This window comes from Canis lupus, chromosome 3, assembly GCF_003254725.2.
Source record: "Canis lupus dingo isolate Sandy chromosome 3, ASM325472v2, whole genome shotgun sequence".
Taxonomy (NCBI): Eukaryota; Metazoa; Chordata; class Mammalia; order Carnivora; family Canidae; genus Canis; species Canis lupus.
This window is the reverse complement of record NC_064245.1, coordinates 40,093,403-40,119,587: the sequence shown is the minus strand read 5'-3', so window position 1 is coordinate 40,119,587 and position 26,185 is coordinate 40,093,403. Positions and strand designations below refer to the sequence as shown.

The window sequence follows — 26,185 nt, the reverse complement described above, 5'->3', positions numbered from 1 at the left end:
ATTACCTCTCTTCCAGATGACAATGTTGTGTGCTTCACCAGGCATGAACCCATAGGTGTATGTGGGGCCATCACTCCTGTAAGTATGGTGACTTTTCTAGATAGATCCATGTAGATCCTGCCCCACTCCCCTGTAGTCTTTAGAACCAGTTTCTGGTGTGTTTTGATCACAGCACAGTTAACCGAACATTTGCGCTGTGGCCTGGGGCTGGATACTTGAGAGATACCAGGATGGGTTCCATCCAATTCCTGCTCTCAAGGCGCTGACTCCTGAAGTACAGCAGAAGGCACTGTGGATTGCAACCAGAGGGCTCAGGAATGACCAGTTTCTCTAGGGCAGCCGTCTCTTAAGTGGGCCTTGAGAAAGAGTTGTTCAATAGGAAAACAGGTTATCTAAGCAGTAGGAATGGTCTATGTGAAGGTTTCCAGGTGCCTGAGCTACTTGGAGGACAACAGCAGGATAGCTGGTGAGGCCACACTTAGATGAGGACGAGATGAGGAAGAGGAGGAGCACACATCAGGGGATACAGGCCCGGCACCTGATGGGCTGTGGCTGCCAAGGGCCTGGAACTTTATTCACTGGGCAGGTTCCAGGGAATGTGGTGATGCTGCCCATCTATCAAAGGAAGTCCCAGGCCACTGCAGTACCTGGGCAGGAGGCTGGGCAGACACGTGGCACCTTGGAAGGAAGCTACATCCCTTCTACCAACAGTTGAGAGCCTGCTGTATGCCCAGCATGGCCCCAGGGTACCAGATCCTGAAGCCATGGAGGGAAAGGGCCTGGCCTTTTGCCCCTGAGGAACTTGCAGGGCAGTTAAAAGGCTGAGGAAGGAATCTCCATCAAGAAAAATGAGAGGACAGGAACTGTTTGAGGAGCTCCTGCTGCAAGCAGAAGCATGGATTTGAAAGCTCATAAGGCAATTTGATTTGGTAGAGTTTAGTGTCTAATCGAAGGCTGGAGATGAGGCCTGGCTGGAATTGAGTGGATGGTGTTGCTGGTTGATTTGAGGAAGACTAGAGGAGAAGTAGGTTGAGGTGGAGGGACATGAAAGCTGAAGGTCATTCTGGGCAGGTGTGGTAGAGAGGCCAGTGGAAGAGCCAAGCAAAGAGTTCCATTAGGCATCTGCATCTTTGGGTCTGGAGCTCAAGAGAGAGGTGAGGGCTGGAGCTACCCCACAGGCAGTGGTCACGACAGAGGTGTTTCTGCCCACCAAGTTGGGAGGGGGTTATCCAGAGAGAGGTACAGAATGGGAGAAGAAGAGGGCCTGGGGCCAAATCCCATGGACTATCAGGGGATCCCACTGAGAAGTCTGAGCATTTAGGGTCAGGAGCATCCCAGGAATGGAATACAGTTCCAGAAAAAGACTATGGTCAACAGGGGCCTTTCCTTTATAGGAATAAAAAAGACATAAATACAACTGTCAGATTTGCTCACCAACATCGGTGTCAGGATATTAGGTGCAGTGGAAGTCCCACTGCTGGGACTTACATAAGAGGATCTGGGCAGGTGGGCACAGCTCTTCCAAGAAGCTTCAAAGGGAAAGAAGGATGCTGCTGGAAGTGACAGAAGCCAAGGGAAGGTATGGATTTTCTTGTTGGATAGGAAAGATGATGATATTTGTGTGCTAAGGGGGTGGGGAATCCAGGAAGCAGAGGCGACCCCGATCATTAGTCGGGGGAACCCAATACAATACCTGCCATCATTTAGCTGAGCATATTGGCCCTTGGGAACTGGAATCTTATGTTTATTGTCTAGAGGTAGGAATTCCAGACAGAGCTGGGGGAGGAATTGTAATGGCAGTATCATGAGGTGGTCACCCTCGGCCAGCCCTGTCGGTGTAGCTTTGCAGAGAGCTCTTATGTTTGGCATCCTTGGAACATAAGGAGCCGAAGGAACTCCTTTGGAATGAGAGTGGTTGAGGGACAGCTAGAATCAAGCTACCTACTGTCTTAGAGATGCTTGTCTTCATTTTGCCTCATCAAAGATACTACTCGGAGTGGCAGTGTAGCAGAGGACACAGGCTATGAATCCTGGCCTTTACCTGCTAGTTTGTGATCTTGGGCAAGTCACTTTCCCTTCCGTGCCTCATCTGGAAATGGAGGTGATAATATGACTGTATCATATGGATGGGTAGGGATCAAATGAGTTAAGTGTTTGTGAGTGGCTAGAACAGGACCTGGAACAGAGTTAATGTTCAGTGGCTGTTAGGCTTCTTGTCACAATGACTTTGGTATCCTTGCCTCTGTAGTTGAAAGATGACAGGAAAAGCATTTCCCAAACTGAATTTCAACAAATAGCAATTCAGTGGGGGTTTCGTATGTTATTCTGGAAGAAGAGGAAGGTCCTGTGACATCTGAGTTTAGGAGGGGCGGGCCTCACTCCTGCAGTATTTTTCAGATCCTTTAACTCATTGATGGCATCATAAACCTCCAAGAGGAGATGTAGGGCACATACAGCAGAAACCTCTTTGCAAAGACTACTTATTAACATCTCCTAGAACGCAGTCTAGGAAGTACGGGGCAGGAATGCAGTTCCGATCTTTACACACCCCTATATTACCTCTTATGCCCCAAATCTAGACCATGCAAACAGATATCCTGCATGGAGACACTGCTGGGCCTCCAGGACAAGGTGCAGGGTGGATCCAGGCACCCCACCCCCGCACCCCCTGCAAGTTCCTCTGTGTTTCATTGTAGTGGAACTTCCCTCTGCTGATGCTGGTGTGGAAGCTGGCGCCTGCTCTCTGCTGTGGGAATACCATAGTTGTGAAGCCAGCGGAGCAGACTCCCCTCACTGCCCTTTATCTGGGCTCTCTGATCAAAGAGGTAAGGCACCTGAAAAAGAAAGAAAATATTATGCATTGTTGATAATATTCCCACTCCTCGGAACCAGGCCACTGTCACAAGATAACGCTGCCCCGTGGAGCTGAGCTGTGCGTGACAGTGCCAGCCTGCTCACAGCCGAGTGGGAAGGGAACGGCTCCTGTGTTGCACTTGGCAACTGTACACTCTTTCTCTTGCCTGTGGTCACTGAGCTAGAAGAAACTCATTCCTCCCACTGATCCTAATGAGAATACTTAACTCTTATTATGGGTTCAAACCTATGGTTTAGGAGCAAATGTTTTGTCTAGAGAATTTGCAGCAGGGTCACCGGAGAGGGAGCCAACTCTTTGGAGGTTCTCCGGGCCTTGCATTTGTGGTGGAGGAAATGGCCCATTTTTATCTTGGAGAGGTAATCTTGCCAGCTCCCACTGAAGGGGCTGCACCAAAGGGGGGACTCCCTCACCCAAGCCTCCCCACCAGTGCTCTGCTCTGGGACTCTGGGACAAGTGTTTTCCCCTCCCCAAGCCCTGCCCTCGCAGCCACTTTGTCGGAAAACATGCAGCCCAAAGAAACACCTCCTTCCAGACACACCTGGCAACACGCTTCAGTGGATCTGTGCCCCACTTGTATGTAGCAAAGAGGTTAAAAACGAAACAGGAAGGGAAGAGGGATGGGAGAAAAGATTCATTCATGTCCTTTCTCAGCTGGGCTCATACGATCCGGAAGCATGACCTTTACCACTTAGAAGTAAGGCTGCAGCCACCTGGAACCGACAGGTTTTGCACCTCCCTTTGCCTGGTGATGGAGGACATGATGATGTTCTGTTAATGAGACTCACAGATTCTAAGGTCACGACCATTAACACACAGCACCTAGAGAAACGAAAGACTCACTCCTGCACCATGTCCTAAAATCTTGCCTAAGATCATGCAGTTTTAATAGCATTAGATATTAGATTAAGTAATGATTCATTAAATAGCATCCCCCCCACCTCATTCATTTGTGGTGTCCTTGGTTAACCAAGAGGCCACAGGTGTAAAGCAGGAAGCTTGACTGAAAGAAGCGGCGGTCCCCACCATCAGGGTATGCCGGCTCCGGGCGTGGCTCAGGTTCAATAAGCAGGAGCTTTGAGGGAGTGATACCGAGTTGCCATTTGGAACATTGATAGGGCAGGTTTAAAGAGTGGGATCTGAGGCTCAGAGAGGATTTTTTGTGGGAGCCTCTGAGCCTGGGAGGTTGTAACCAAGGTATCTCTTTTCTCCCCGAGAATACATATGCATAGACAGATCCACACAGAGGTACTTAAGGACACGCACAGAATGGTGCTCGACTATGGAGCCTCACCGCCATTTTGCTCAGACACCATTTTGGGTTATGAAGAGCTGCCTAGAAGGAAGGGTGGATGTACGCCTCACTCAGGCACAGCACGCACACTGGTTGCCTGGGTCTGGGTCCTGGGGTGGCTGTATGACTGGGGCCCTGGCTTCCCAGTGAGGATGCCATGGTGCTTGTGGACATCCTACAGCCCTGGGTCTCTCCGCCCAAGCGTGGTCTGTGGTAGACACTGGTCCAATCTCCTGTTCTGAATGCCACCTCGATTTCCATCCAGGTCGGATTCCCTCCAGGAGTGGTCAACATCGTGCCAGGATTTGGGCCGACGGTGGGAGCAGCAATTTCTTCTCACCCTCATATCAGCAAGATAGCCTTCACGGGGTCCACCGAGGTAACTCTCCTCACTGGCTGTTGGTCAACATAGCAGTCATTGTATGATCTGAGACCAGGGTATTTTTTCCTTTGAACAGCTAAATGATGAGTTATTACCCTAAGTATGACCACGTTTTAGTACATAACAGTCATTAAAAAAAAAAAAAAGTAAATCATTAAAGACACTGGTCCAGTTTCCAAACTAAATAAACATCAAATAGAACTCAGAAGCCTTAGAAGAAAAGATTGGTAGATAAGATAAAATAAAAATGTAAAGCATCTGTAGGAAAAACAACGTCACAATCAAAGTTAAAGGATAAATAGCAATCTGGGAGGAAAATAGTCATAATTTATACAGCTCTCCAAGGCTTAAAAATCCATAATATCCCTAAAAATCAATGAGAAGGAAAAACAAACAGACAAAGCACACAGAATGGTGGGACAGTGAATAATTCAGAGAAGAGAAACACCAAACATCCAATAAGCTTGACCTAGCTCGTTGGTAATCAGGGAAATGCAAGTGCACATTCAAAGGAAAGTCAGGAGTCTCCTTTTTTCTGTCAGATTGGTAAAAATTGGAATCTGGTATAATGGAGGCTGTGGGAGGATAGGCACTCACCCGCACCCGTCCCGAGGCACAGGGCCATGTTGTACTACCGATCACAAATTTGATCTTCAGATTCAGGAATTCCATTTCAAAGCAACTACTTAGAGAGATGTTCTCACGAGCCTCCTTCAAGGACCTGTTTTGCCATATTACTGCATCCATTCTGGACGAGGTGTTATAGCCATTCCAATAAGGAAAACTGTCTGCCATCTGTGGTTGCAGCACAATAAAAGCACACTGTGGGAACATAGCTATAGTATTAGGAAGAGTGTGTGTGGAGAGAAACAGAAATTGTCCATGAGACACCCAAGAAATTCTTCCTATGGCCACCTCTGGACAGGTCCTGGGACACAGGGTAGGGGGAGATGTAAACTCTCCTCCTTTTAAGTGCTACACACCTGTATGTGGAATTATTTTTAATATTCTGAGAGAGAAATGAGTAAATGCTTCCCAAGTAGTAAGAGTCCCCATCTCCCCACTAATTTGGTCCAGCCAGGAGCCTGAGCCCCCTCCTGTGGTCTGCTGGTCAGTACTGCCTCCACCCTCGTTTGCTGGCTGGAGTGAGCATTGCTAGAGAAGCCGAGTCAGGGGCCCGGCATGGTGTCACAATAGCTGTGGGTGCTCAGCATGCCCAATGGAGCAGCAGCTCCATGCCTGACTTGGGGAGATGAGGGGCCAGAGAGGTGCCAGGCATGGCTCCTGCCCTCTGGCTGCTGCCCCTCCTAATAGCAGAGTCATCCCTTCTCCTCCCCCTGCCTGGCTTTTCTGCCTGAACCCTCTCTAGGCGTCTGTAGGGCTGCCCATGGGTCCAGGGGGGTGGTGCTCTCACTCGCAGCTAACCTCGAGGACAAGAAAGTGGTCTCTGTGGTCCTAGAGATTGCTCAACTGGCAGGCATCTCCATCAGTGGGGGGCGGGGGTGTTTTCCCACCCTAGGTCCGCCTGCTGCATCCAGCCGGGAGAGCACACCCCAACCCACAAGGAATGGCCAGCCTGTGCACACTAGTTTTGCTTCTGTCACTCTCTGGGAACGATCACTGTCACCGCGGAACTATTTCAAATGTCATTCAGTCCATCACCCGCGAGCTGGCCAATTTTTGAACTTTTTTTCTTTTAAAGATTTTATTTATTTATTCACGAGACACAGAGAGAGAGAGAGAGAGAGAGAGAGAGAGAGAGAGAGAGAGAGAGAAAGGCAGAGACACAGGCGGAGGGAGAAGCAGGCTCCATGCAGGGAGCCCAATGTGGGACTCGATCCTGGGACTCCAGGATCATGTCCTGGGCCGAAGGCAGGCGCTAAACCGCTGAAGCACCCAGGGATCCCTTAATTTTTGAAATGCACTCATGCCTTAGTCTTGGGGCAAACAGCCTCAGCCCGAGAAGAGCCCAGCCCTGCCTCTCGCTAGCTGTCTGGCTCTAAGTGTCCATGTGCGCAGTCGTCTCCTGAGAGTCTCCCCAGCTCTGAATCTGGGGGGCCTGCTCTGGGATGGGCCAAGCCTAGCCTCTCGCAATGTGTGGAATGATAGGCAGACCCTTTAGGCACGTGAAGGAGGCTGGTGAGTGAATGTCCCAATCCTCTCTCTTAGCCCTGGGGAAGCCTCAGTCCTGAGTCTGTTGCCAGAGAATTGGCTCCTTCTCCTCCTGATGATCAGCTTCCCCATTAACCATAACTTTTTGAGATTCCCTCAGATTATACCAAAGAGCCACATGGAACCACATCCCCCACGAGTGAGGGTTGGAACAACTGCCCCTGGGTCCCCTTGAGCCCTTTACCAGACTGGCTGTCCCAGTCTGCTGCCAGGAAGGATGGGCACCAGGACTAGTGACTAGCTGACTCTGCCGCTAGCCAGCTCTGTGGCTGTGGGCAAATCCCTGGGCCTTCCAAAGGCTCCCACTCCACCCCTGTAAGTGGAGCAGCTCAGATGGAGGATTTTGGTGATGTCAAAGTCTGATCCATGAGGAGATGTGGGGAGAGGCCACAGGAGTGGAGAGGCATCATCATGGCCCAAGGCACCTAGGTGGAGAGGCAGAGAATCCCTGGCCACGTTGTGCTTGTTGCCTCCTAGGCTCGTCCAAAATGTTCAAACCAGGTCTTGCCCCATCCAAAGTTTCATCCAGTTTGTTTTTCATCCTGAAGGTTGGAAAGTTGGTTAAAGAAGCCGCCTCTCGGAGCAATCTGAAGAGGGTGACGCTGGAGCTTGGGGGGAAAAACCCCTGCATCGTATGTGCTGATGCTGACTGTGAGTCTCTCCCCTTCTGGGCATTGCTGGGGCTTAGGCAGTCCATAAATCTCTCCCTGCTTCCTTGCCCAAGTTCAGAATGAACTGAGAGAGAAACACACACACACACACACACACACACACACACACACACACACACAGGCTGTTTTTCCACTTTGGGTTGTCCTGCCGTAACTAGGCAGATGGTGATCTAAACATCAGCTTTATAGCTCATAGAAAAGCTGCATTGGAAAGAAACATGTCCTATGCGGTGGCCCAGAGGCTGCCTGTTTCTGTCCTTCGAGATTATGTTTATGGTTCCCATCCCTGCAGAGCTGGGGCCACAAAGAGCAGATCCAGATTCTTCTCCAGAGCCCCCTGTGCAGGGAGATGGCCAAGAGAAGGAGGAGCAGGGCAGGTGCTCCCCACTCACAGGCATTAATCAACCTCCCTCCCCCCGATCAGTATTTCCTGCAGTGCTTAGACTCTCAGAAACTTGAGATGTTTCTTCCTTCTCAGGCCTGACAAGTGAGAGGCCAGTGGCAGCAGACCCTTAAAAATATCGCCCATGTCTGGGTTCTCTCTCTCTCTCTCTCTCTTTCTCTCCACCGCCTCTGCCCTGGAAAAGCAACCCTGCCCAGCAGCTCAGGGGCAGTTTGTGTCTTACCAGAGCTTCATGACACAATATGAAACTATCTGTTGTTCTTGGCTGTCATGTCCAGAAGAAGGAAGAAAGGGCCTCATTGGGCATTCATTCACCTGCTGACAGGGTCAACCGCCAAGAAGCATGATTTCCCAGATACCCTGAAGCACCTTGTAGAATAGCCTCCCCCACCTGCCCACTGGTGCCAGAAATTCCTTTCATGGAGAACAAAGCTTCCCATTCCACACTCCCGATAAGGTGGGAACTGCAAATATCCCGAGTAAAATTATTCTAGCACCATTTCTTGCTAAGGTGTAAAGGACTGATATCACTTCCTCTCCTTGAAGCTGGCTTTCCATGGGAGAATGGCCTGGGTGAGAAAGCAAGCTTCAGGGAAGGAGGAGGAAACTGGGCATGAAGACAGATTGCTCATATTTTGCCTGGGTTGGTGCTCCTTTGTAGAAGTACCATTGGTGTCGCTACTGGTTTCTGGAGCCACATGGAACAGTTCTGACTGGTGCCCCATTCAGGTCCCATACTCCAGTCCTAAAGAGGCAGGACCCCTGTTTTGGATTCTTGGATCACCATATCTGGGTGCCCCATCTCTATCTCAGCTCATTCCCTCTCCTCACCTGGGAAGAAAACTATAGCTAAACCACAAAACTTCCTGTTTGAGGATTGGTTTTATGATGGTCCTAAATGCCCTCCGGAGCCATCTCCTGCTCCTCCTCCAGGCAGTGCCAGTCCACAAAATTCAATTCTGGCATAACTGGCATCCACCCATGATGTCAATTAGTAACATGCCCCCATCCCCCACCCACTCCTACAGCCACCACCCCTGGCTCCCATCAGGGCACAGGAAGGAAATGAATTTGTTCTTTTAGAGGAGGGACAGTTGTGAGTTGGCACAGAGAAGGGGAGGGTGCAGGGAAGGCAAGATCCTTATGATGCTATCTGCTGCTATAGGGACTTCTATGGAAGACCTGGCTGGAAAGCAATGGTTCGGTTCTCAAAGCAGAGGGCAGCATTCCTCTGAGCTGCTCAAGAGCGATGCTGGGTGTCTGGATGACCTGCCCCATACCCCCAGGGCAGGCAGGGGGGTGGGGGGAGCATGCTTTGGCCTGTGCAGAGGAAAGCTACATTTCCTAAGCAGCAGTATGTGTGTTGGAGGGGAGTGGGGGGTGCACAAAAACCAGCTAACCGTGGAGCACTAGAAGCCACACCAGGAGCTGTAAATGATACCCTGCTGAGCATTCTTCTTCATGAAGCACATCCCCCAAAGATTTTACTTAGTAAGCACCCTTCTAGTTTTAACACGATGTCTGCCCAGTTCAGATTGAGCACCCTTCAGGCAGAATCAGTGCTTTCTTTTTAACCCGTGTGAGTTCTACATGAAGTTAATATTACTTAGACTCAATAGGCAAAAGAAGCTGACTTAATAAGACTTGATGGTGGAGGAGACTCAAGGTGGAAAAGCTCTCACCAATTGGTCTACATCAATACTTGTGGGAGGTTATTCTATAGAACTGTGGGTCCTCTAGAAAGGGGGAGGAGGGATCCCTCTAGAACTGTGGGTCCTCTAGAAAGGGGGAGAGGGAGGGACCCAGGAGCAGGTGAACCAAGAACCAGGGGAATGTAACAACTCTCTGTGCTCCTTAGCAGCAAAGAAGCCCTGCAGTCCTCCCAGGGACTGATTTAACCCCAAACTGGATACACCAGAAATCCTTTTTTCCATCCTCTCTATTGAGAAATGCCGGGAATAAAATTAATTTCTGAAATGCAGCCATTCCCAGGGCTGTTTTCTAGTGCGGGCAATTAGAGTTACAGCTGTCACCAGTCCTGCCCTAACGACTTAATCGCTTCCTCTTGCCCCCGCCATGGCCTCCCCCCCTCCAGTGGACTTGGCAGTGGAGTGCGCCCATCAGGGAGTGTTCTTCAATCAAGGTCAGTGTTGCACAGCCGCCTCCAGGGTGTTCGTGGAGGAGCAGATCTACCCTGAGTTTGTCAGGAGGAGCGTGGAATATGCCAAGAAACGGCCCATCGGAGACCCCTTTGACATCAGAACAGAACAGGGGCCCCAGGTAATCAACTGATATGTCAGTGCGTCTGGGGGCTGAACCAGGCAGCCCCTCTGGCCCTGGCCCCTTACAGCTCTGCTGCTTTTCTATCGATTCCAGGGTCCCTCTCAAAGCAAAAGGGAGGCTGACTAAACTTGCCACTCGAGGCTTTTGTTTAGATGCCGATCAACAGTCCAGTCCCATCAGGTCTCCGTGGGGTCATAAAGCGGGAGTGGACACACAGAGGTTTTGCTCTTTGCAACAGAGAATGCTCAGCTCAGGGCCTCAGCAGTAGAAAAGCATTCCGGGTTCATAGCACCTTATGCTTGCACCCTCCAGCCAAGAGGACCATCCCATCTCTGAGCCACTGGGATCCCCAGAGAGAAACTCAGGCAGAGGCTGTCTTACCTGGCTGGTCTTCCCTGCAGGAGAACGGTTGTAATCCTGGCTGAAGGGCGGCAAGGTACAGGCAGAGGCAGAGTAGCTGGAGCCCACAGTCTCAGCCTCCAGGCCTTCCCTCGAGCTCACAAGACAAGGTGACCGTCAGAAACCAAAGAATCCCAGTGGAGAGAGAGAGCGAAGAGGGCTCGGGGAATGGGGCTGCATCTCTGGGCAGAACATGTCTCTGGAGGCCTGTTTTCCGAAACTAACGACAGGATGAAAATGATCATAACTACGAGGTTTAATAACCTCTTTAAAAGGGCACATCCTGTATCACTTTCTTACTAATTATGCAGTGCAGCAGATGGATAAATATTTAAGAGGGCAGCCTCACCATCCCATGCATTATTGAAATGGAGCTCGACAGCAACCTACTTTTCTTGTAGCCAGAGTCCTATTCTGGCCATGAAGTTTCAAATCACATGTCAAGACTCACCTACTTGTGTCTATGCCGGGAGCTGGCTGCTTCCCCACCGCATTGGCACCATGTGTTTACTCGGGAAGCTGTGGATCTGAGCGCACGTTTGGCCCTGTGACTTTGGGGAAGTCCCAAGCTCCTTCCAAACCTCCCTGTCTTTGGAAAATGGGAGCAATGGATGAATATTATGAGTATTTCAAGGTACCTAATAAGTCTTTATTCTCTAAAGGTGGTGGGGGAGCATTAAATGACAGGCTTCCTGATCTAGGGTGGCAAAAATGTCTGTGCATGACTTGAGGCCAGGTCTTGCTTACCATCCCGTGGGGACGAAGAGGGAGGACCATGTGCAAAAGGTGCATTTCTGACCACCGTGCCCATTCTTGCCAGGCCCCAGTCCACATGCCCTGTGGCTCCAATGCCACGTGACCCTGGTAAGGAGAAGCATCCCAGCTTGTGGCCAGAACTCCCCACCCTGCCAGACCTCAGCTCCAAACCCAGTGGCCAGTGACACGAAGTTGTCTAGTGGCCTTGGTTGGATTTCAGGTCTGAATGCAAACATGGCCACATGCCATTATCAAATCCACCGTGATTGTAAAGCTAATCCAGACTCCGTGGGAAATATGCGAGCTGATCCCATACTAAGGAAAACCTTTCACCCCATCATTATTCATAAGTCTCTTTTCCAAGGCTCCAGGCTTGACTTTTGAAGCCAGATACAGAAATCTCTTCCAAGAGAGCAGATTCAAGCAGAATGGGTGTTGATTTCATCGGTGCTTTTGATGCTGCTGCTAAAAGTCCTTTTGAAAGCTCACTTAAGCCGCCTAACCTCAGCATATTATTTTAGGACACTGTTGGATTTTTTTCTCCCAAAGTGCTTTTTCATCTACAGTAATAAGATTTTTACTCAGAGAGGATTTACAGCTGTCTAAATAGTCCTGTCTGTCTTCTGCCTGTAAAACAGCTAGCTGACCTAGATCGGTGTCCACTGCAGGCAGTTGCTTGCTAAATGCTCCAAAATCTTTCAGGTTTATTTGGCAACTTGAGCAATGAGGCGCAAAAACATTGCACAGGCCACCTGGTGGGAGCAGGATCCGGTGCCCTCTCCAGCAGAGCCAAGTGCAGCTTTCGACATGTCCTTTGGGGTCCATCCGGCTCTGTCTCTGGTGTTGTGCCCTGCCGCGTCCTTCGCTTCTGGCAGGTTCTTCCAGCACTGGAAGGCTCCAGCGGACATTTCTTGGGGGATTATTAGATTGAAACAATGTGTTCACATGGATTCATCAGGAAGAGTGGAGTCTGGATTTGCAGGTTTTCCACGGGGGCCCAGCACTGCCTCCGGGACAGATACGTAGAGAATGGTCATAGCCACTCAGGACCTATAATTTGATGAAGCCCTGAAAGCCCTCTTGTCCTCCAGGGAGGAGGAAAGAGCAAACTTGGAACTTTTAACCAAGACCTGGCTCACTGAGAGAGAAGTTGAGAGAACCTTGAGATACGACTATATCCATTGCAGTTGTTTCAATTACTTTCTTGAGGTGGGAATACATACAGGGGTTAAAAGCTAGAACGCATATAAAGGTCAGTGAAGAAAAGGCTTTCTTCCATCCTCCCCACTCCATTCATAGGCCTGGTTCTTAACCTTCGCCCCGTGGGTATCCCCTGGTCTTAGTTCCTCATGTATCCCTCCAAAACTTCTTTATATACGCATTTATGCATATATATACACATATATATGCAAATATCTATAGATATCCTCCCTCCTGTTTTTACCCAAAAGATAACTGTGATATCCATCCTGCTTTGCATCTTGGTTTTTGTGTCCTCGTAAGAAACTTGAGGAGCCTTCCATACTAGTCCATGAGAACCCGCCCTATTCTTTTTCATGTATACACAAAATTCTGCTGTAAAAATTCACCAGAATTCGAATGACATGTTCTGATGTACAGGCGAGTGTGTACAGTTACGTGCAATGTCTCAGAGTATGTCGTTTTGCACTCATGCAAAGAAATCAGTGGGACACAGTCCTAAGTGGGATTGCTGAGTGAGAGCTCGTTTGTAAGTTCTATAAGCATTGCCAGATCACCTTCCAAGAGGATCAACCAACCTGTGTTCCTACCAACCTTGTATGAGCTTGTCTGGGTCTCCAGCCTTACTGATACAACATGGATTTTGCCCATCTGATGGTTCAAAATGATATCTCACTTGGTTTGAATTTAATATGCATGCATGACTTATGATGTTTAAGGCAGCACATCTTATCATGTTTAAAAGCCATTTGCAGTATCTTTTCTATCAACTACGCAGGTGCTTTACATATTTTCTCTTGTATTGCTGGTCATTTTTCTTCGACTTCCAAGAACTCTTGAAATGCAAGGAAAGATTAGCTCTGGTTCTATGATATGGTTGTCAGATTTTCTTCCAGTTTGTGGTTTTGCCTTTGACTTTGCTTGTATGATGTCTTTGCCTTTATTTTACAACTCAAATTTATCAATCTTTCTTTTTGGCTTCTGCATTTCACATCATAGAAAGACCATCAGCAGCCCATGATTATAGAGGCTTTTTCCTACAGGAGAGAAAAACTTTCATTTTCCATGGTTAAATTTTTGATCTGCTTGGAATTTATGCTGGTACAAGGTGTGAGGTATGGATCCAACTTGGAATTTTAACACTGGATCCACACTTCCGGAGATGACTGGCCCAGTACAAGGTTATGTGCCCACCCTTTCTGGGAAAACCAACCTGATCCTCAGGAACAGACATTTTTCCAAATGGATTTCACCATTGGATTTGCTTATTTTTTAAATTTAAAGTTGCTTTTAATGAAACCAGTTTTTCTATCTAAAAAGCTCAGCTATGGCAAACCTAACAAAACTCTGTCTCTCTCAGCCAAAGAGGAGGGGAGTAGCAACAGGGTCATGGTCAAGAACAGGGCACCCACAGATGTGGGTAGAAGGACCACTGGGGATGGAGAGAGGACTTCTGCCCTCAAGCACAGTCTCCCTAAAAGGGTGCCCTTTGACAGCTGGTTGAGCGCCATGTCAAAAAGAAAAATGTTGCACTGGGGGTACAGGGTGCACTATGGCTCCAGAGATCTCTAGACAGGGTGGCAGAAGGTAGAGCCTTTCTGATGATCTGGCTCCTCACCAGCAAGGAGAAGCCCATCCATCTCACCTTCAAGCTTATGCCACTCTATGCCCTGGAGTGCTGGGTAAGGTGGTCAGCTTTCCTCCTCCCTTCTCCTCTGCACCATGGATGGACAGTTCCAATCACTATCACCCTCGTGCACGGTGCCCTGTGAGAAGGGAGCAGGGTTTCCAGATAACCTACATGACACTCAGTGAGATTGGAAGCTCAAATAAACAAGACCCTTTTTAAGATAAGCACTGTTTGGGATATGCTTATGCTAAAAAAGTCCTTCATTGGTTTTCAAAAATTAAATTTAACTGGGCATCCTGTAGTGTTATTTACTAAATCTGGCAACCCCCTGAAGGATGCAAAGAGTTGAGAGAGCAAAGAATGTGACCACTTCAGATCTTGTTTTGTTCATAGATTTGCTTAACTGCATGGAAGATGTCAGTCTTATGAATAGACCCTACACCTGGAGAGGATGAGGAGATCCTGTCTCCCCTTCTCTCCCCTGTGCCAGCCAAAGATCCTAGACTTGTGCATTGGAGGAATATTTGCATATAAGGCACCTCTGTTCTGTGTGACTTATGATTTGGCAAGGTCATTTAGGAGTAGCACAGCTAATTGTGTGAAAGGCCGTGCGATCCCCAAGATGGCAGCTGCTGCCCCAAAAGAATCTGGGCTGTACTCCTCATTGTGTTTTGCAGATTGACCAAAAGCAGTTTGACAAAATCCTCGACCTAATCGAGAGTGGGAAGAAGGAGGGGGCCAAGCTGGAATGTGGGGGTTCGGCCATGGAAGACAGGGGACTCTTCATCAAACCCACTGTCTTCTCAGAAGTTACTGACACCATGCGCATTGCCAAAGAGGAGGTACTGAGGGGGTGTAGGAAACGCTTCATCCCAAGGGGACTCTTGTGGGACGTGGGGATGGGGAGCGAGAGGAATGAGCCTTACAAACAGAAGCCTTCTCTAGGGCTCAGACATCCCAGAAGTCTTTGTGAGGGGAGCATTATCTATTCTCCTGTGGCCTCCTCCTCTCCTTTGGGGTCTCGAGATAAGCCATCTTGCCTACCTGCCTTTGGGAACCCCCACCATAGTTTAGCGGGTGCAGAGTTTGTCCTAACCCCCTCCCGCATTTTCACACATCTCTGGGGGGTGACAGTCCCTCTTCTCTGTCTTCTCACACATCCTCTGGGTGGCCCATGGTGGAGGGCTCTTGCCACCTGTGGGTTATACCAGTGGATTCATGGCCCAAAGCTGCCCTCTGTCCCCCGAGACAGAACTAAAATGACAGACAAGCATGTTCATTCAAAGAACAATCCCGGTTGGAATTCTCTTTGAAGTTTTCCATCATGAGCGTCCTTAGAAATGGTGGAGATTGAGGAGCCCCCCCATAAGGGATTCTCACGTTGTTGTTCAATCTTACTGTTAATCTAGATGGGCCACTGACTCCCACCTAGGGTTCTGGGTAATTGGATCCCAGAATGTGGTCTTTTGGGACGCAAAAGAAAATGAATCACTGTTGAGGGCTTCCTCTGTGGGTATTTTATAGACTTTCCCCTGGAGATTTTTATTTTGCATGGCAAGGAACATTGTCTCTCACCCCCTTACCTGGGAGTTGGGAGTTATTAGGGAAACATTTTATGGCGTTCTCATTGATGGCGAGCGCAGCACCAAGAGGTCGGGGCACCCGGTCCCACAGTTGTGCCCTTGCAAACACCTCAGCAATAACTTCCCAAGAAAAACATGCAAAATTTTGTCTTCCGTGCACATCAACGGGCAGGGGCTACTCCAAAGTCAGGGGCTGGGGCTTCTCTGAAGCCCTGATTACAATAAGAAATGGAAGCCTGAAATATACTTCCAGTTGGCATTTTAAGTTTTGTTTAATTGTAATCCTTCCCTTCAGATGTCAATGGTCAAGTAGCCAAAAAGATCTCCTGGGATTCTTTTTCCTCCAGCCATCCTTCCTCGGGCATGTGAGCACTCTGGGTAAAATGAAGGCAATGCTTGCTCACAGTGTCTGTGCTTCGTCCGACATGTCTTTCACTGCCATTCTTGCAATTAATCACAGATTTTTGGACCAGTACAGCCAATACTGAAGTTCAAAAATATTGAAGAAGTAATCAAAAGAGCAAATAGCCTTGAATATGGACTCACAGCAGCTGTGTTCACAAAAAACCTCGACAAAGCACTGAAGCTGGCGTCTGCCTTGGAGTCTGGAACTGTCTGGTGAGTAGAGGAAGTGTGTGTTTCGGCTGTCCTGAGTCGCTGGCTTACTAGCTTCATTGCCCTTCTATTGACAGACTATTGACAGACAGCTTTGAGTCATATGTTATGTGTCAAGCACTGTCTGAGAGCTTTGCTCCATCCTCATGACCACCTGTGAGATAGGTACCATTATTGTCTCTATGTTACAGAGGAGGAAATCCAGACACAGGGAGACTAGGTGATTTGCCTGGGGTCACACAGCCAGTACATGGCAGAGCAGAGCCCTGAGTCAGCTGTCCAGCTCTGGTGCCCCTGCTCTGGACCACCGTGTTGTGGTGCCTCTTGGGCTTCACTCCCTCTACCTTTCATTTTTATTCTGACTCTAAAAGCAGTGCATGGGGACGCCTGAGTGGCTCAGTGAGTGCCTGCCTTCGGCTCAGGTTGTGATCCTGGGATCCTGGGATCGAGTCCCACATCAGGCTCCCCCCACAGGAAGCCTGGTTCTCCCTCTGCCTGCATCTCCTCCTCTCTCTCTCTCTGTGTCTCTCATGAATAAATAAGTAAAATCTTAAAAAAAAAATAAAGCAGTGCATGGTCTTGTTCAAAGTGTGGACAAAAGTCCTTGCTTCACGACTCATCCTGCAGATGACATTAGCCTTATTTGAAAGATGGTAACGCTGATGAATATAAATTGAGGATCAGAGAGACTGAGTAACCAGCGCAGAATCCTTCAAGCCAAGAAGCAGAACTTTGAGTTCAGGTCTGGCTCATTTCAAAGCCAAATCTTATTCCCCAATGCCACAAGTTCCCTCTCCTTTCTTCTCACCTTGACATTCCTTTCATATCCCAGCGGAAAGCTTTATACTTAGGAATATTCACATTTTAGCTTCTGGTGAGAAGAATGAGAAGACAGAAGTTGAAAACGCACTGTCCCCATCATTAAAACTGTGACGAAAAGTCATTCCTTAGGCAGCGGTCTGCTTCAAGCCCCTGAGAGCCGGGACAGCCACGCCCCAGGTGGGTCTTCTCCAGATAATCGTGAGCATCTTTCGTTCTTCCTCTAGGATCAACTGCTATAATGCCATCTACGCACAGGCTCCATTTGGTGGCTTTAAAATGTCAGGAAATGGCAGAGAACTGTGAGTATCTGTGATCGCACGCCTGCCGGCAGGTGAATACAACACACACTAGGTTCTCAGGGTGGTGGGGGCACAGGCTCCAGGCCACTGACCTTGCCTGTGCTCCCATGGGTCAGGCTGGATGGGCCATGTCAGGAAGGCTGGTGGCCCTTTCCCTCTGGGGCTGTGATGGAACTCTCCCATCCTCTCTCTCCCTCCTGCCTTTGCACTTCTGCTTTTCTCCACCCTCATCCTGGTGCCATACTCATTCAGGATCCAGGACCAAACCTCTAGCCTCAGCTTCTAGGTCCTCCCCAACACCCATCATGCATGGAGATGTTCAGTAGAGACTTGGTGCAGGCTCTCCACATGAGGATAGGGGTAGAACTTTTTGCCAGACTCACGCCAACCCCAGCCCTCAGCAAGGAAAATAGGCTCCCTCCCAGGTCAGGCTCTGACCGTATCTGCCGCACTAGCAAAAGGCTCCACAGACAGACTCTCGGTGACCCTGGCTCCTTCTCAATGCCTGTTTGGGAGACATACTGCCGTGTCCTCCATGGCTCCATCAAATCCACCGCATACTCCTCCAGGGTTCCTTTCTGCCTTGCCCTCCAGGAAGGTGAACTCCATAGGCATAGACTCATGGACAGGCCTTCTTGTGTCTGGCCCAAGATGAAGGGTCCAGGGATGGAGCTGGACAGAACGTTCTGGGAGTGGACACACTGTTGTTTCCAGCTGGATGATGCCTTCTCTCCCACGTCCTTCATGGTGCTGCTTGGGATTTTATTAGCCTTTGTGGACAAACAGCTTGTAGGACCAATCTTCCCAGGGGGACCTTCTGTGACAACATGCAGGGCTACTCCCGGAACATCTCAGAGGGCTGCGAGCTCTCTTAGTTAAACAGTTTGTATTATTTATACACAAATGTATTACCTCGGCCTTGTTTGTACATCTTTCAGTGAGAGCACTCAGATGCTTCCCCTCGGCCCCTCTACTGGGGCCTTTGGGCAGCTCCCCTTCCAGATTCTTAATAAAGATGTTATAAGAGAATGGGCTGGCTTCCTTCCCTGAACAAATGCTTTTGACCAGTCTCCATGGAGCTGGGGTCCCATCCCCCGTCTTGGTCTTTCTTTCTAGTCCATTCCTGAGCCATGGCACATATGCCAGAACCATCTACACATCTGAGCAGAGTGTATCCACTGGTGTCCCTCTATGTCCAATGACTTGTTTCCCCCTCAGTAAATTCTCTGCCATGAAAACCCTCTGCAGAAATCATGTTTTGTCCCCAGAGTGGCTTGTCTGTGTTAGGGTCTATGCACCTCTGCTTCATTTTCTTTTCACATCCTCCTGCCTAAGAGAGACAGGCCTGTGCTGGGGTCACCTGGGTCCCTGTCAGGGCTCCCCCAACAGCCATAATACTGGTGACATCTGGCACTTGCCAAACACACTCTGCCAAGCTCTGTATGAGCACTTTGCATGTGTTAATTCATGCCATGCTCACAGCAGTCCATGTGATGCTGTCTTACTTTGTTCTGGTTGCTCTAACAGAATATCATAAACAGGGTGGCTGAAACAAGAGTCAGTGATTTCTCAGAATTCTGGAGGCTGCAAGCCTGAGATAGAGGGGCCAACAGATTTGGGGTCTGGCAAGAGCTCCGCTCCTGTTTCACAGATGGCTGTCTTCTCACTGTGTCCTCACACAGTGGAAGAGGTGAGCGAGCTCTCTGGGGTCTCCTTTATAAGAACGCTTATCCTATTCATGAGGGCTTCCAACTCTTCTAACCTAACCACTTCCCAAAGGCCCCACTTCCTAATGCCTTCACATTGGGAATTAGGGCTTCAGTGTATGAATTATAGGCAAACATATACATTTGATCCATCGTAGATGGCTATTGCTACTACCGTCGTTTCTTCATGAGGAAAGCCAAGGAGGCCAGGGAGGCTCCGTGCCTTTCCTGGGTCACACGGCCAGAAGAGACAGAGGTGGGGTTGAACTAGTGGACCTATCACACCACCACACCCTGCTCAATAGAGGTGTCACCTCTCTAAGGCACTCAGAATGAAGCCAGCCAGGTCATCCATGGCCATTTGTCCCCTCTGACCAGTTGCCTTCGACCAGCTGTGGTGGGGGACCCAGAACCCCACACAGAGGCCAGGCGCAGCTCCCTGCTGCAACAAGAATTTTGCTTCCCAAGCAGATGGCCTTGGATGTCGAAGCTGCTGGAAGGGTGTGTAGAGCCCACTTGACTTCTAGCCTCTACAAACTCACACTGACTGTTGCTTATTGCTTTCCTTGCCTGTCACTGGTCTCCCTTCCCACTGCTCTGACAGCCCGTCCAGGGTCCCAGCACCCCCACCTGGCACAGAGCACAGCCCAGCCCGTGTCTTATCCTGCCACTGCGGGGACTTTTTTCCAATGTGTTTTTCTGACCCTCGGCCTATATTTTCCCAAGGCTTTTGATAAAGCACTTTAGCATAACTCACAAGGAGCCTGGAAAACTGACTTGAAACCCAATTTCCATTTTCACTTGTCTCTGATTAATGTCTTCATGTCGCAGCCAGTTCTCCTTTTGTATGCTGGAGCACGGTGCGGTGGATTCCATGGTTTTCCCCATCCCCGGCCGCCTGGACAGGGGCTGGCTCCCTGCCGCCCACCCATGGGCCCCTTGGGGGATCTGTTTCTGTGTGGGTCTTGGGACGAAGCTTCCAAGTGCTCTTCCTTCTGGGCACTTTTCTTGGTGGTTTTGCAGCAGCAACAATAACAACAAAAATCCACGTGTGGAAGAGACGTGTGGAAAGTCTAGGCCTCCCTCCACTGATCCACAATCCCGTTCATTAGAAGGAACCACTGTTCCATCATTCATTTTGTTCATTTGTTCACTTAGCTAATATTTCATGAGAACCTTTGGTGCACCAGGCAGGTGCTGTGTTCTGAGTGCATAGCTGGTAGCACATGGTCACCCAGCCCCTCTATTTCCCAACATTCTGGTGAGGTCGGATAGGAGAAGGGCTGGGTTCATGGATAACCTTGAGCGCCAAGATCATTATGAGGGGGCAAGAAACACATTAGGACACGCCACCGTGGGTCCAATAAGAGCAGCAAGAATTTGAATGTTGGCAGTGATTGCAGTAATAAGAATGGGATGATTCATGTACTTAATCTTACAGGAATGGTTTAATGTTGGACTTATTAGTTAGTGGGCTAATGAGCTACTTATTAGAGCTACATCATTCGGTTTACTTTTCTTTACGAAGTTGATAAATCACTAATTACTTTGCATTTTTAACAGTGCCACACTATAGGCTCACTTTTAGAATTTATTGTGCATTTCTTTTGCATACAGTGGGTGTACATATGTGCATTCTTTTCTGTTTTCAAATGAAATGGGAGCAAATTACTTTCTGCCCTTGAGAATGGGCCCTTGAGAATGGGCTTCAGATATCCCTCTAGCCTTTTCATTAAGGATCTTCCCTGATGGACTTTATTTCCAAGGGCTTTTGCCCTCACCAACCATGCTGGTGTTCCCCCTTATGCATAAATCATTATGCACTCATGGGAGATTGTTTTCAGAATAAATTCCTAAAATTGGGTATTTAATCTGCCACATGAAAAATGAGCTCCTGCTCTTTTGGTTTGCATATCTTTAATTGTGAGAGTGTTGAGCATATTTTTTGCACTTACTAGTGATCTGTATTTGTTTTTCCGTGAACTGCCTATTCATGCCCTTTGTTGATTTTTTCCATTTGGTTGCTGTGGGGTTTTTTAATTGGTTTTTAAGAACTTTTTGTATATTAAGGAAAACAGCACAGTTTCTTACACAGAGTTGTGAATATAACTTTTTTCTAGTTCGTCATCTGTTTTGAGGGGATTTTTAAATGGCTTTTCTGCTCTACAAAATGAATTCATCATTCTGTATGTGACTTATATTTTGTGTTATGTTTAGAAAAGATTGCAAAATACATCACTCATTCTCATGGGTTCTTGACCTCTTTCTTTTAGGAAACTACCAAAAAAAATCCCAATGACATATTAATTAAATAATAATAATAATAATAATAATAATAATAATACTTTCTACCCTTTATTTTTTACCTGTACATAAGTACATAGGTGCTTGATAGTAAATCATCTCCAGCCATTATAATGACAAGAAGGCAATAGGATGCCCATTTTAAAGATAATGGGTTGGAGGCTTAGGGAAGGCAAAGAACCTGCCTCCATAGGCCTAATCAAGTGGATCTCCAACTGAGCTGTATCAGAATCCCCTGGCCTGTTAAAACACAGATTTCTGGGCCCCACTTCAGTAGGTGTATTCATTTTTTTTATTGCCGCTACAATAAATTATCACAATATTCGTGGTTTAAACAACATAAATGTATTATCTTATACAGTTGTGTGGGATAAAAATCTGACAGTCTCAGTAAATTGAAATCAAGGCGTGCGCAGGGCTACATTCCTTTCTGGAGACTCCAGGGAGAGAATATGTTTCCTTGCTTTTTCTGGCTTCTAGAGGCTTCCCACATTTCTTGGCTGGTGGCCCCTTCCTCTGTGCTCAAAGGCAACCCTGTTGTTGCTCTCTGAACCTCTTTCTGTAGTCTTATTTCCCTCTGACTCTCTTCTTCTGCCTCCCTTTAACCCTCGTAAGGGTCCTTGTGATTACATTGGGTGTATCCAGGTAATCCAGAATAACCTTCCTATTTTAAGACCAGCTAATATTTGCAACTTTAAAAATCCCATCTTGATCCCCCTTTGCCATGTAACCTAACACAGGTTTGGAGAATTGAGATACGGTCACCCTGAAGCAAGGGCATTATTCTGTCAGCCCCAGTATATCAGGGGCAGGGTAGGCAGCCTGAGAGCACTGAGGTGTTGCCGAGGCTTTGAGACCACACTTTGAGAACCACTGATCTAAGGGATTAAATGGGAACCTTCAGTGGCCACCTCTACTTCTACCTCTGTTCCTTAATAAGGATCCGTGTTTATTCATCTAACAGCAGAGCAAGTGTTGGAGCAGCGTTTAAAGCTGTCCAAAGCCTCATCTCAGTTCTGGGAAGGGGAGCTGCCCAGAGGATGGAGGATGGCCCATAATGCCTGAGAAGGGTCATCTGGGCTCTGCACGAACCAAAGATGTGAACTCAAAGGCTGTGGTCATCCTTGTGTCCAGTCTGTGCTAATGTCTGCTCCCTTCACTGCTCTGGGCTGACCTTAGACCTCTTACAGCTGGTTGCCAGCTGCAGGCTCCAGGGTTGACTCTAGGCTCTCCGTTTCCTTGCTCCTTGTGAATCCTCTGGCCATATCCCCAGCTCTCCTCCTTGTTCACCCCTGTCGGCCCTCTTCTCGCTCTGTACTCCCCACCCAGGGACTCCACCTCTTTCTTTTCCCATCCCTTTCATTCATTAAAGGCAAACCCTTCTTTCCAAAGCATCGCGCACCAAAAAACTTGATAGGTAAACTTAAGTTACACATCCGGTGACTTAAAAGCACTAATGGTGTTACCATCCTGGCCATGCCTCTATTAAGTCATCCCATTGTGACTTTTTGCACAGACTCCAAATGCCCAACAGAGGAATGACCCATCAAATGTTAGAATGCACTGGAAAAGGGGACCCCTGGGTGGCTCAGTGGTTTAGCACCTGCCTTTGGCCCAGGGCATGATCCTGGAGTCCTGGGATTGAATCCCACATCGGGCTCCCTGCATGGAGCCTGCTTCTCTCTCTCTCTCTCTCTCTCTCTCCCTCTCTCTCTCTCTCTGTGTGTGTGTGTGTGTGGTGTGTCTCATGAATAAACAAAATCTTAAAAAAAAAAAAAAAAGCTGTTCAACCTCCAAGAACTTATTTAAAAAAAATGTTAGAATGCAGTGGAACAGAATGGCTAAGTGACATGCCCTGTTTCATGTTCTCCTCTTTTCTGTGATCGCAGAGGTGAATACGCGCTGGCTGAATACACAGAAGTGAAAACTGTCACCATCAAACTCGACGACAAGAGCCCCTGAAGAAACAACAGGCTCCTTCCTCAAACATTTGACAGCTGAATGTGGCAGATGGAACTTGCCGAAGAAAACCTGCATTTCCTGCCTTCCCCGGTTACTTTGTCCTGGAGACTTTAAATCTACTGGATTTGAATGATTTTTATTTTCCTCTCACACTTCCTGTTTTATTCTGGTGTGTGTGTGAAAAATTGCCGTCCTGCCTGAGGGATGGAGCTATTGGCCATTTCTGTTTTTCCCTTTCAACCAGGTCCCCGGGGACAGTGAAGAGGCTCAGGGTGTGGCCAACAGGAAGTGGTATTTGAAGTATCCAGCGGTCACTTAAAAATGTTTTGCCAACTCTGACTCCAGTAAGAACTTGGAAAAACTACAGGTTTGTTCTGCAATCAGGGCCCTCCCTGCACCTGTGGCTTCCTCTGGGGGGTTACCTGCTTGCAGAAGAAGCCCCTCCTACCACTTAGTGGGAAAGAAACAGGACTAAGTTAAAAACAAAATAAAAACAGGATTTTGAGGATCCAATGTAGGGAGCTCGGGGGAAGCAAGTACCATGGATGGATACTGAAGGTCTTGGTTGTGAATGGGCATAGGTCTTCAAGGACTACATCTAGACATTGACCATGGGACTCAGCTTAAAACCAAAACTCCTTTTGGAACATGACTGAATCAACCCCCAAAATACTTATCTAAAACTATGTCACGGTCTACCTTAACCAAGGCACTTTCTTAGGCAGAGAACATTGCTAGTGTCACCATCGCTGCTAAGGACACAGTACTGTGACACTACCACAGCATAGCAACCGCGTCTTGCACATCAGAGCCATGATTCACTTTTACAAATTAGGAATTTCTACCACTTGCATTAATAGTTTGTGATCAGCTTATGTAGATTTCTTCGTCTCTGGTTTGGGTCTCTGGTTTGGTTATCTATTTTAGATTAGCAAAACATACGCAACTGGAAAGGATGTTGTTTTAATACAGTCTGGTTTTTTAAAGTCCTCTTTTGATATTAATTAATGATTAACAAATATAACATCCAGACTCCATGGAAGAACCAGGTCTCCAACTGAAGTGGCCTGAGTACTGCACTAATGTGTCGTGAATTTTTCTTTTCTTCTTTATATGTGCAAATGCGGTGCAACCCCAAGTTCTAAAGTGTTCAGTATGGCATTTAAAAAACAAAACCAAACATACTTGCGTTATTTGGATACTTTCACTGTTACTAACTAGTTACTTTTCAAATGGTGCTTATGTTTGGGAATTAAATTATGTTTGAGAGTTAAATTGGGGGGAGAGCACTAGTAAAATAAACATTGAAACCAGTGTATGAATGAAGGAAAGTCATATATGGAGTGGGGTTGTCATTCTTGTTAGAAATAGGCAATATGCAATTCACCTCCTCTACATCAGTTAATACTTATCACTTAAACTGTCAGCAACTTGCTAAGTCAGGAGTTGACTCCATACACTGAATTTTCAGGATTTTATCTCAAGTAACTATAGATACTAACCTTGATAGTAATTCATTAGAGGGTTCTTAATCTCTCATTGTACAATAATGCCTTTAATATGAAATGCTACATTATTTATAATTGGTATAGTTAATGTATCTTTTTATAGTTGTAAGTAAACAGAGGTGGTATATTTAACCTTCTGTAATATACTGTATTTAGAAATGGAAATCTATATAGTATTAGATTTCACTTCTTTTAAGGTTTACTCCTGTGGTATGGTTTTAAAAAAAAAATCCTATTGGCCTGGGAATTCTGACCCCAACTGCAGATTGTGTCCGACAATGCAACAATGATAAAATAAAATCAGATATATGACAATCCTTATGTTTTTTTCATTTAAGGACAAAACTTGTTTCATTCTGTGGCTGACCTTTCTCTTTCTCGGAGCTTCTGTACAAAATGGCTTGTAATAAAGAAGTATTGAGAGTTTAAGATTCAAATTCCATTTGCTCAATCAATCAGCCCTAGTATTTAGTCTGAGCGTGAAGCCCACTTGCACGGTGTTGCAGGTTGAGCAGGCAGGGAGCTCAGCCTCAGAGGCTCTGCATTTTAGTTGGTAAAGTGTAAGCTGTCACCTAAGCTGCTCGAGTCTCCTTTTCCAGAGTGGGTGACTCTGGTAAATGGTGGAGAGGACTGTACAGGGGTTTAGGGAACATACTGCATCCTGCTACTGTGTGCATTTTTCACAAGGATCTAGGTGCTTGGGTTTAACCTACCTGAAGTTTCTAAGAAGCCTCAATCACCAAGTTGTGAGCTGACACTGAGGTTGGATCAAGAATTGGGAACCTGGGCACCTAGGTGGCTGAGTGTTTGGGCATCTGCCCTTGGCTCAGGGCGTGATGCTGGGGTCCTGGGATCAAGTCCCACATCAGGCTCCCAACAGGAAATCTGCTTCTCCCTCTATGTCTTTGCCTCTCTCTTTGTGTCTCTCATGAATAAACAAAATCTTAAAAAAAAAAAAAAAAGCCCTTGTATTTGGTTAGGTCCATCCAGTTATACCTGTGTATTTGATGTTGAGAGTCCAGATCACTTTGGCCATGGGTAACAAGGTGCCACCTTTTAAGAGAAAACTTAAGGGAAGCTTGGATCAGATCTCTCTTAATGTATGCACTTACATATGTATTAATTTATTTAGAAACCTTTTCTTTCTCAATCTAAATGTGAGTAGAAAATTCTAGGAAAATGGCCTTTTCCTTCATTTGGTTTACTCTCTGAAGGGAACCATTCTGGGGACACCAACTGGCTGTCATTTGTGTGCATGTGCCTGCATGTACCTGTGTGCTTGTAGTGGGGGGGGGGGGGGGGTCATAGGAGATGGGCACGTTCT

General features: G+C 47.6%; 1 protein-coding gene across 1 annotated transcript in view; it reads left to right on the top strand.

Annotated features, from left to right (window-relative positions):
• ALDH1A3 (aldehyde dehydrogenase 1 family member A3) overlaps positions 1–25,176 on the top strand; it is a 37,690-nt gene extending 12,514 nt beyond the window's left edge. Inside the window, exons 5-13 of the mRNA XM_025437622.3 lie at positions 17–78; positions 2,697–2,825; positions 4,432–4,545; positions 7,269–7,371; positions 9,890–10,074; positions 14,740–14,904; positions 16,106–16,263; positions 17,307–17,381; positions 23,281–25,176. Coding sequence (XP_025293407.1) covers positions 17–78; positions 2,697–2,825; positions 4,432–4,545; positions 7,269–7,371; positions 9,890–10,074; positions 14,740–14,904; positions 16,106–16,263; positions 17,307–17,381; positions 23,281–23,353 — 1,064 coding nt within the window. The 3' untranslated portion in view covers positions 23,354–25,176. The remainder of the gene's footprint in view (positions 1–16; positions 79–2,696; positions 2,826–4,431; positions 4,546–7,268; positions 7,372–9,889; positions 10,075–14,739; positions 14,905–16,105; positions 16,264–17,306; positions 17,382–23,280) is intronic.
• Positions 25,177–26,185: the final 1,009 nt, after the last annotated feature.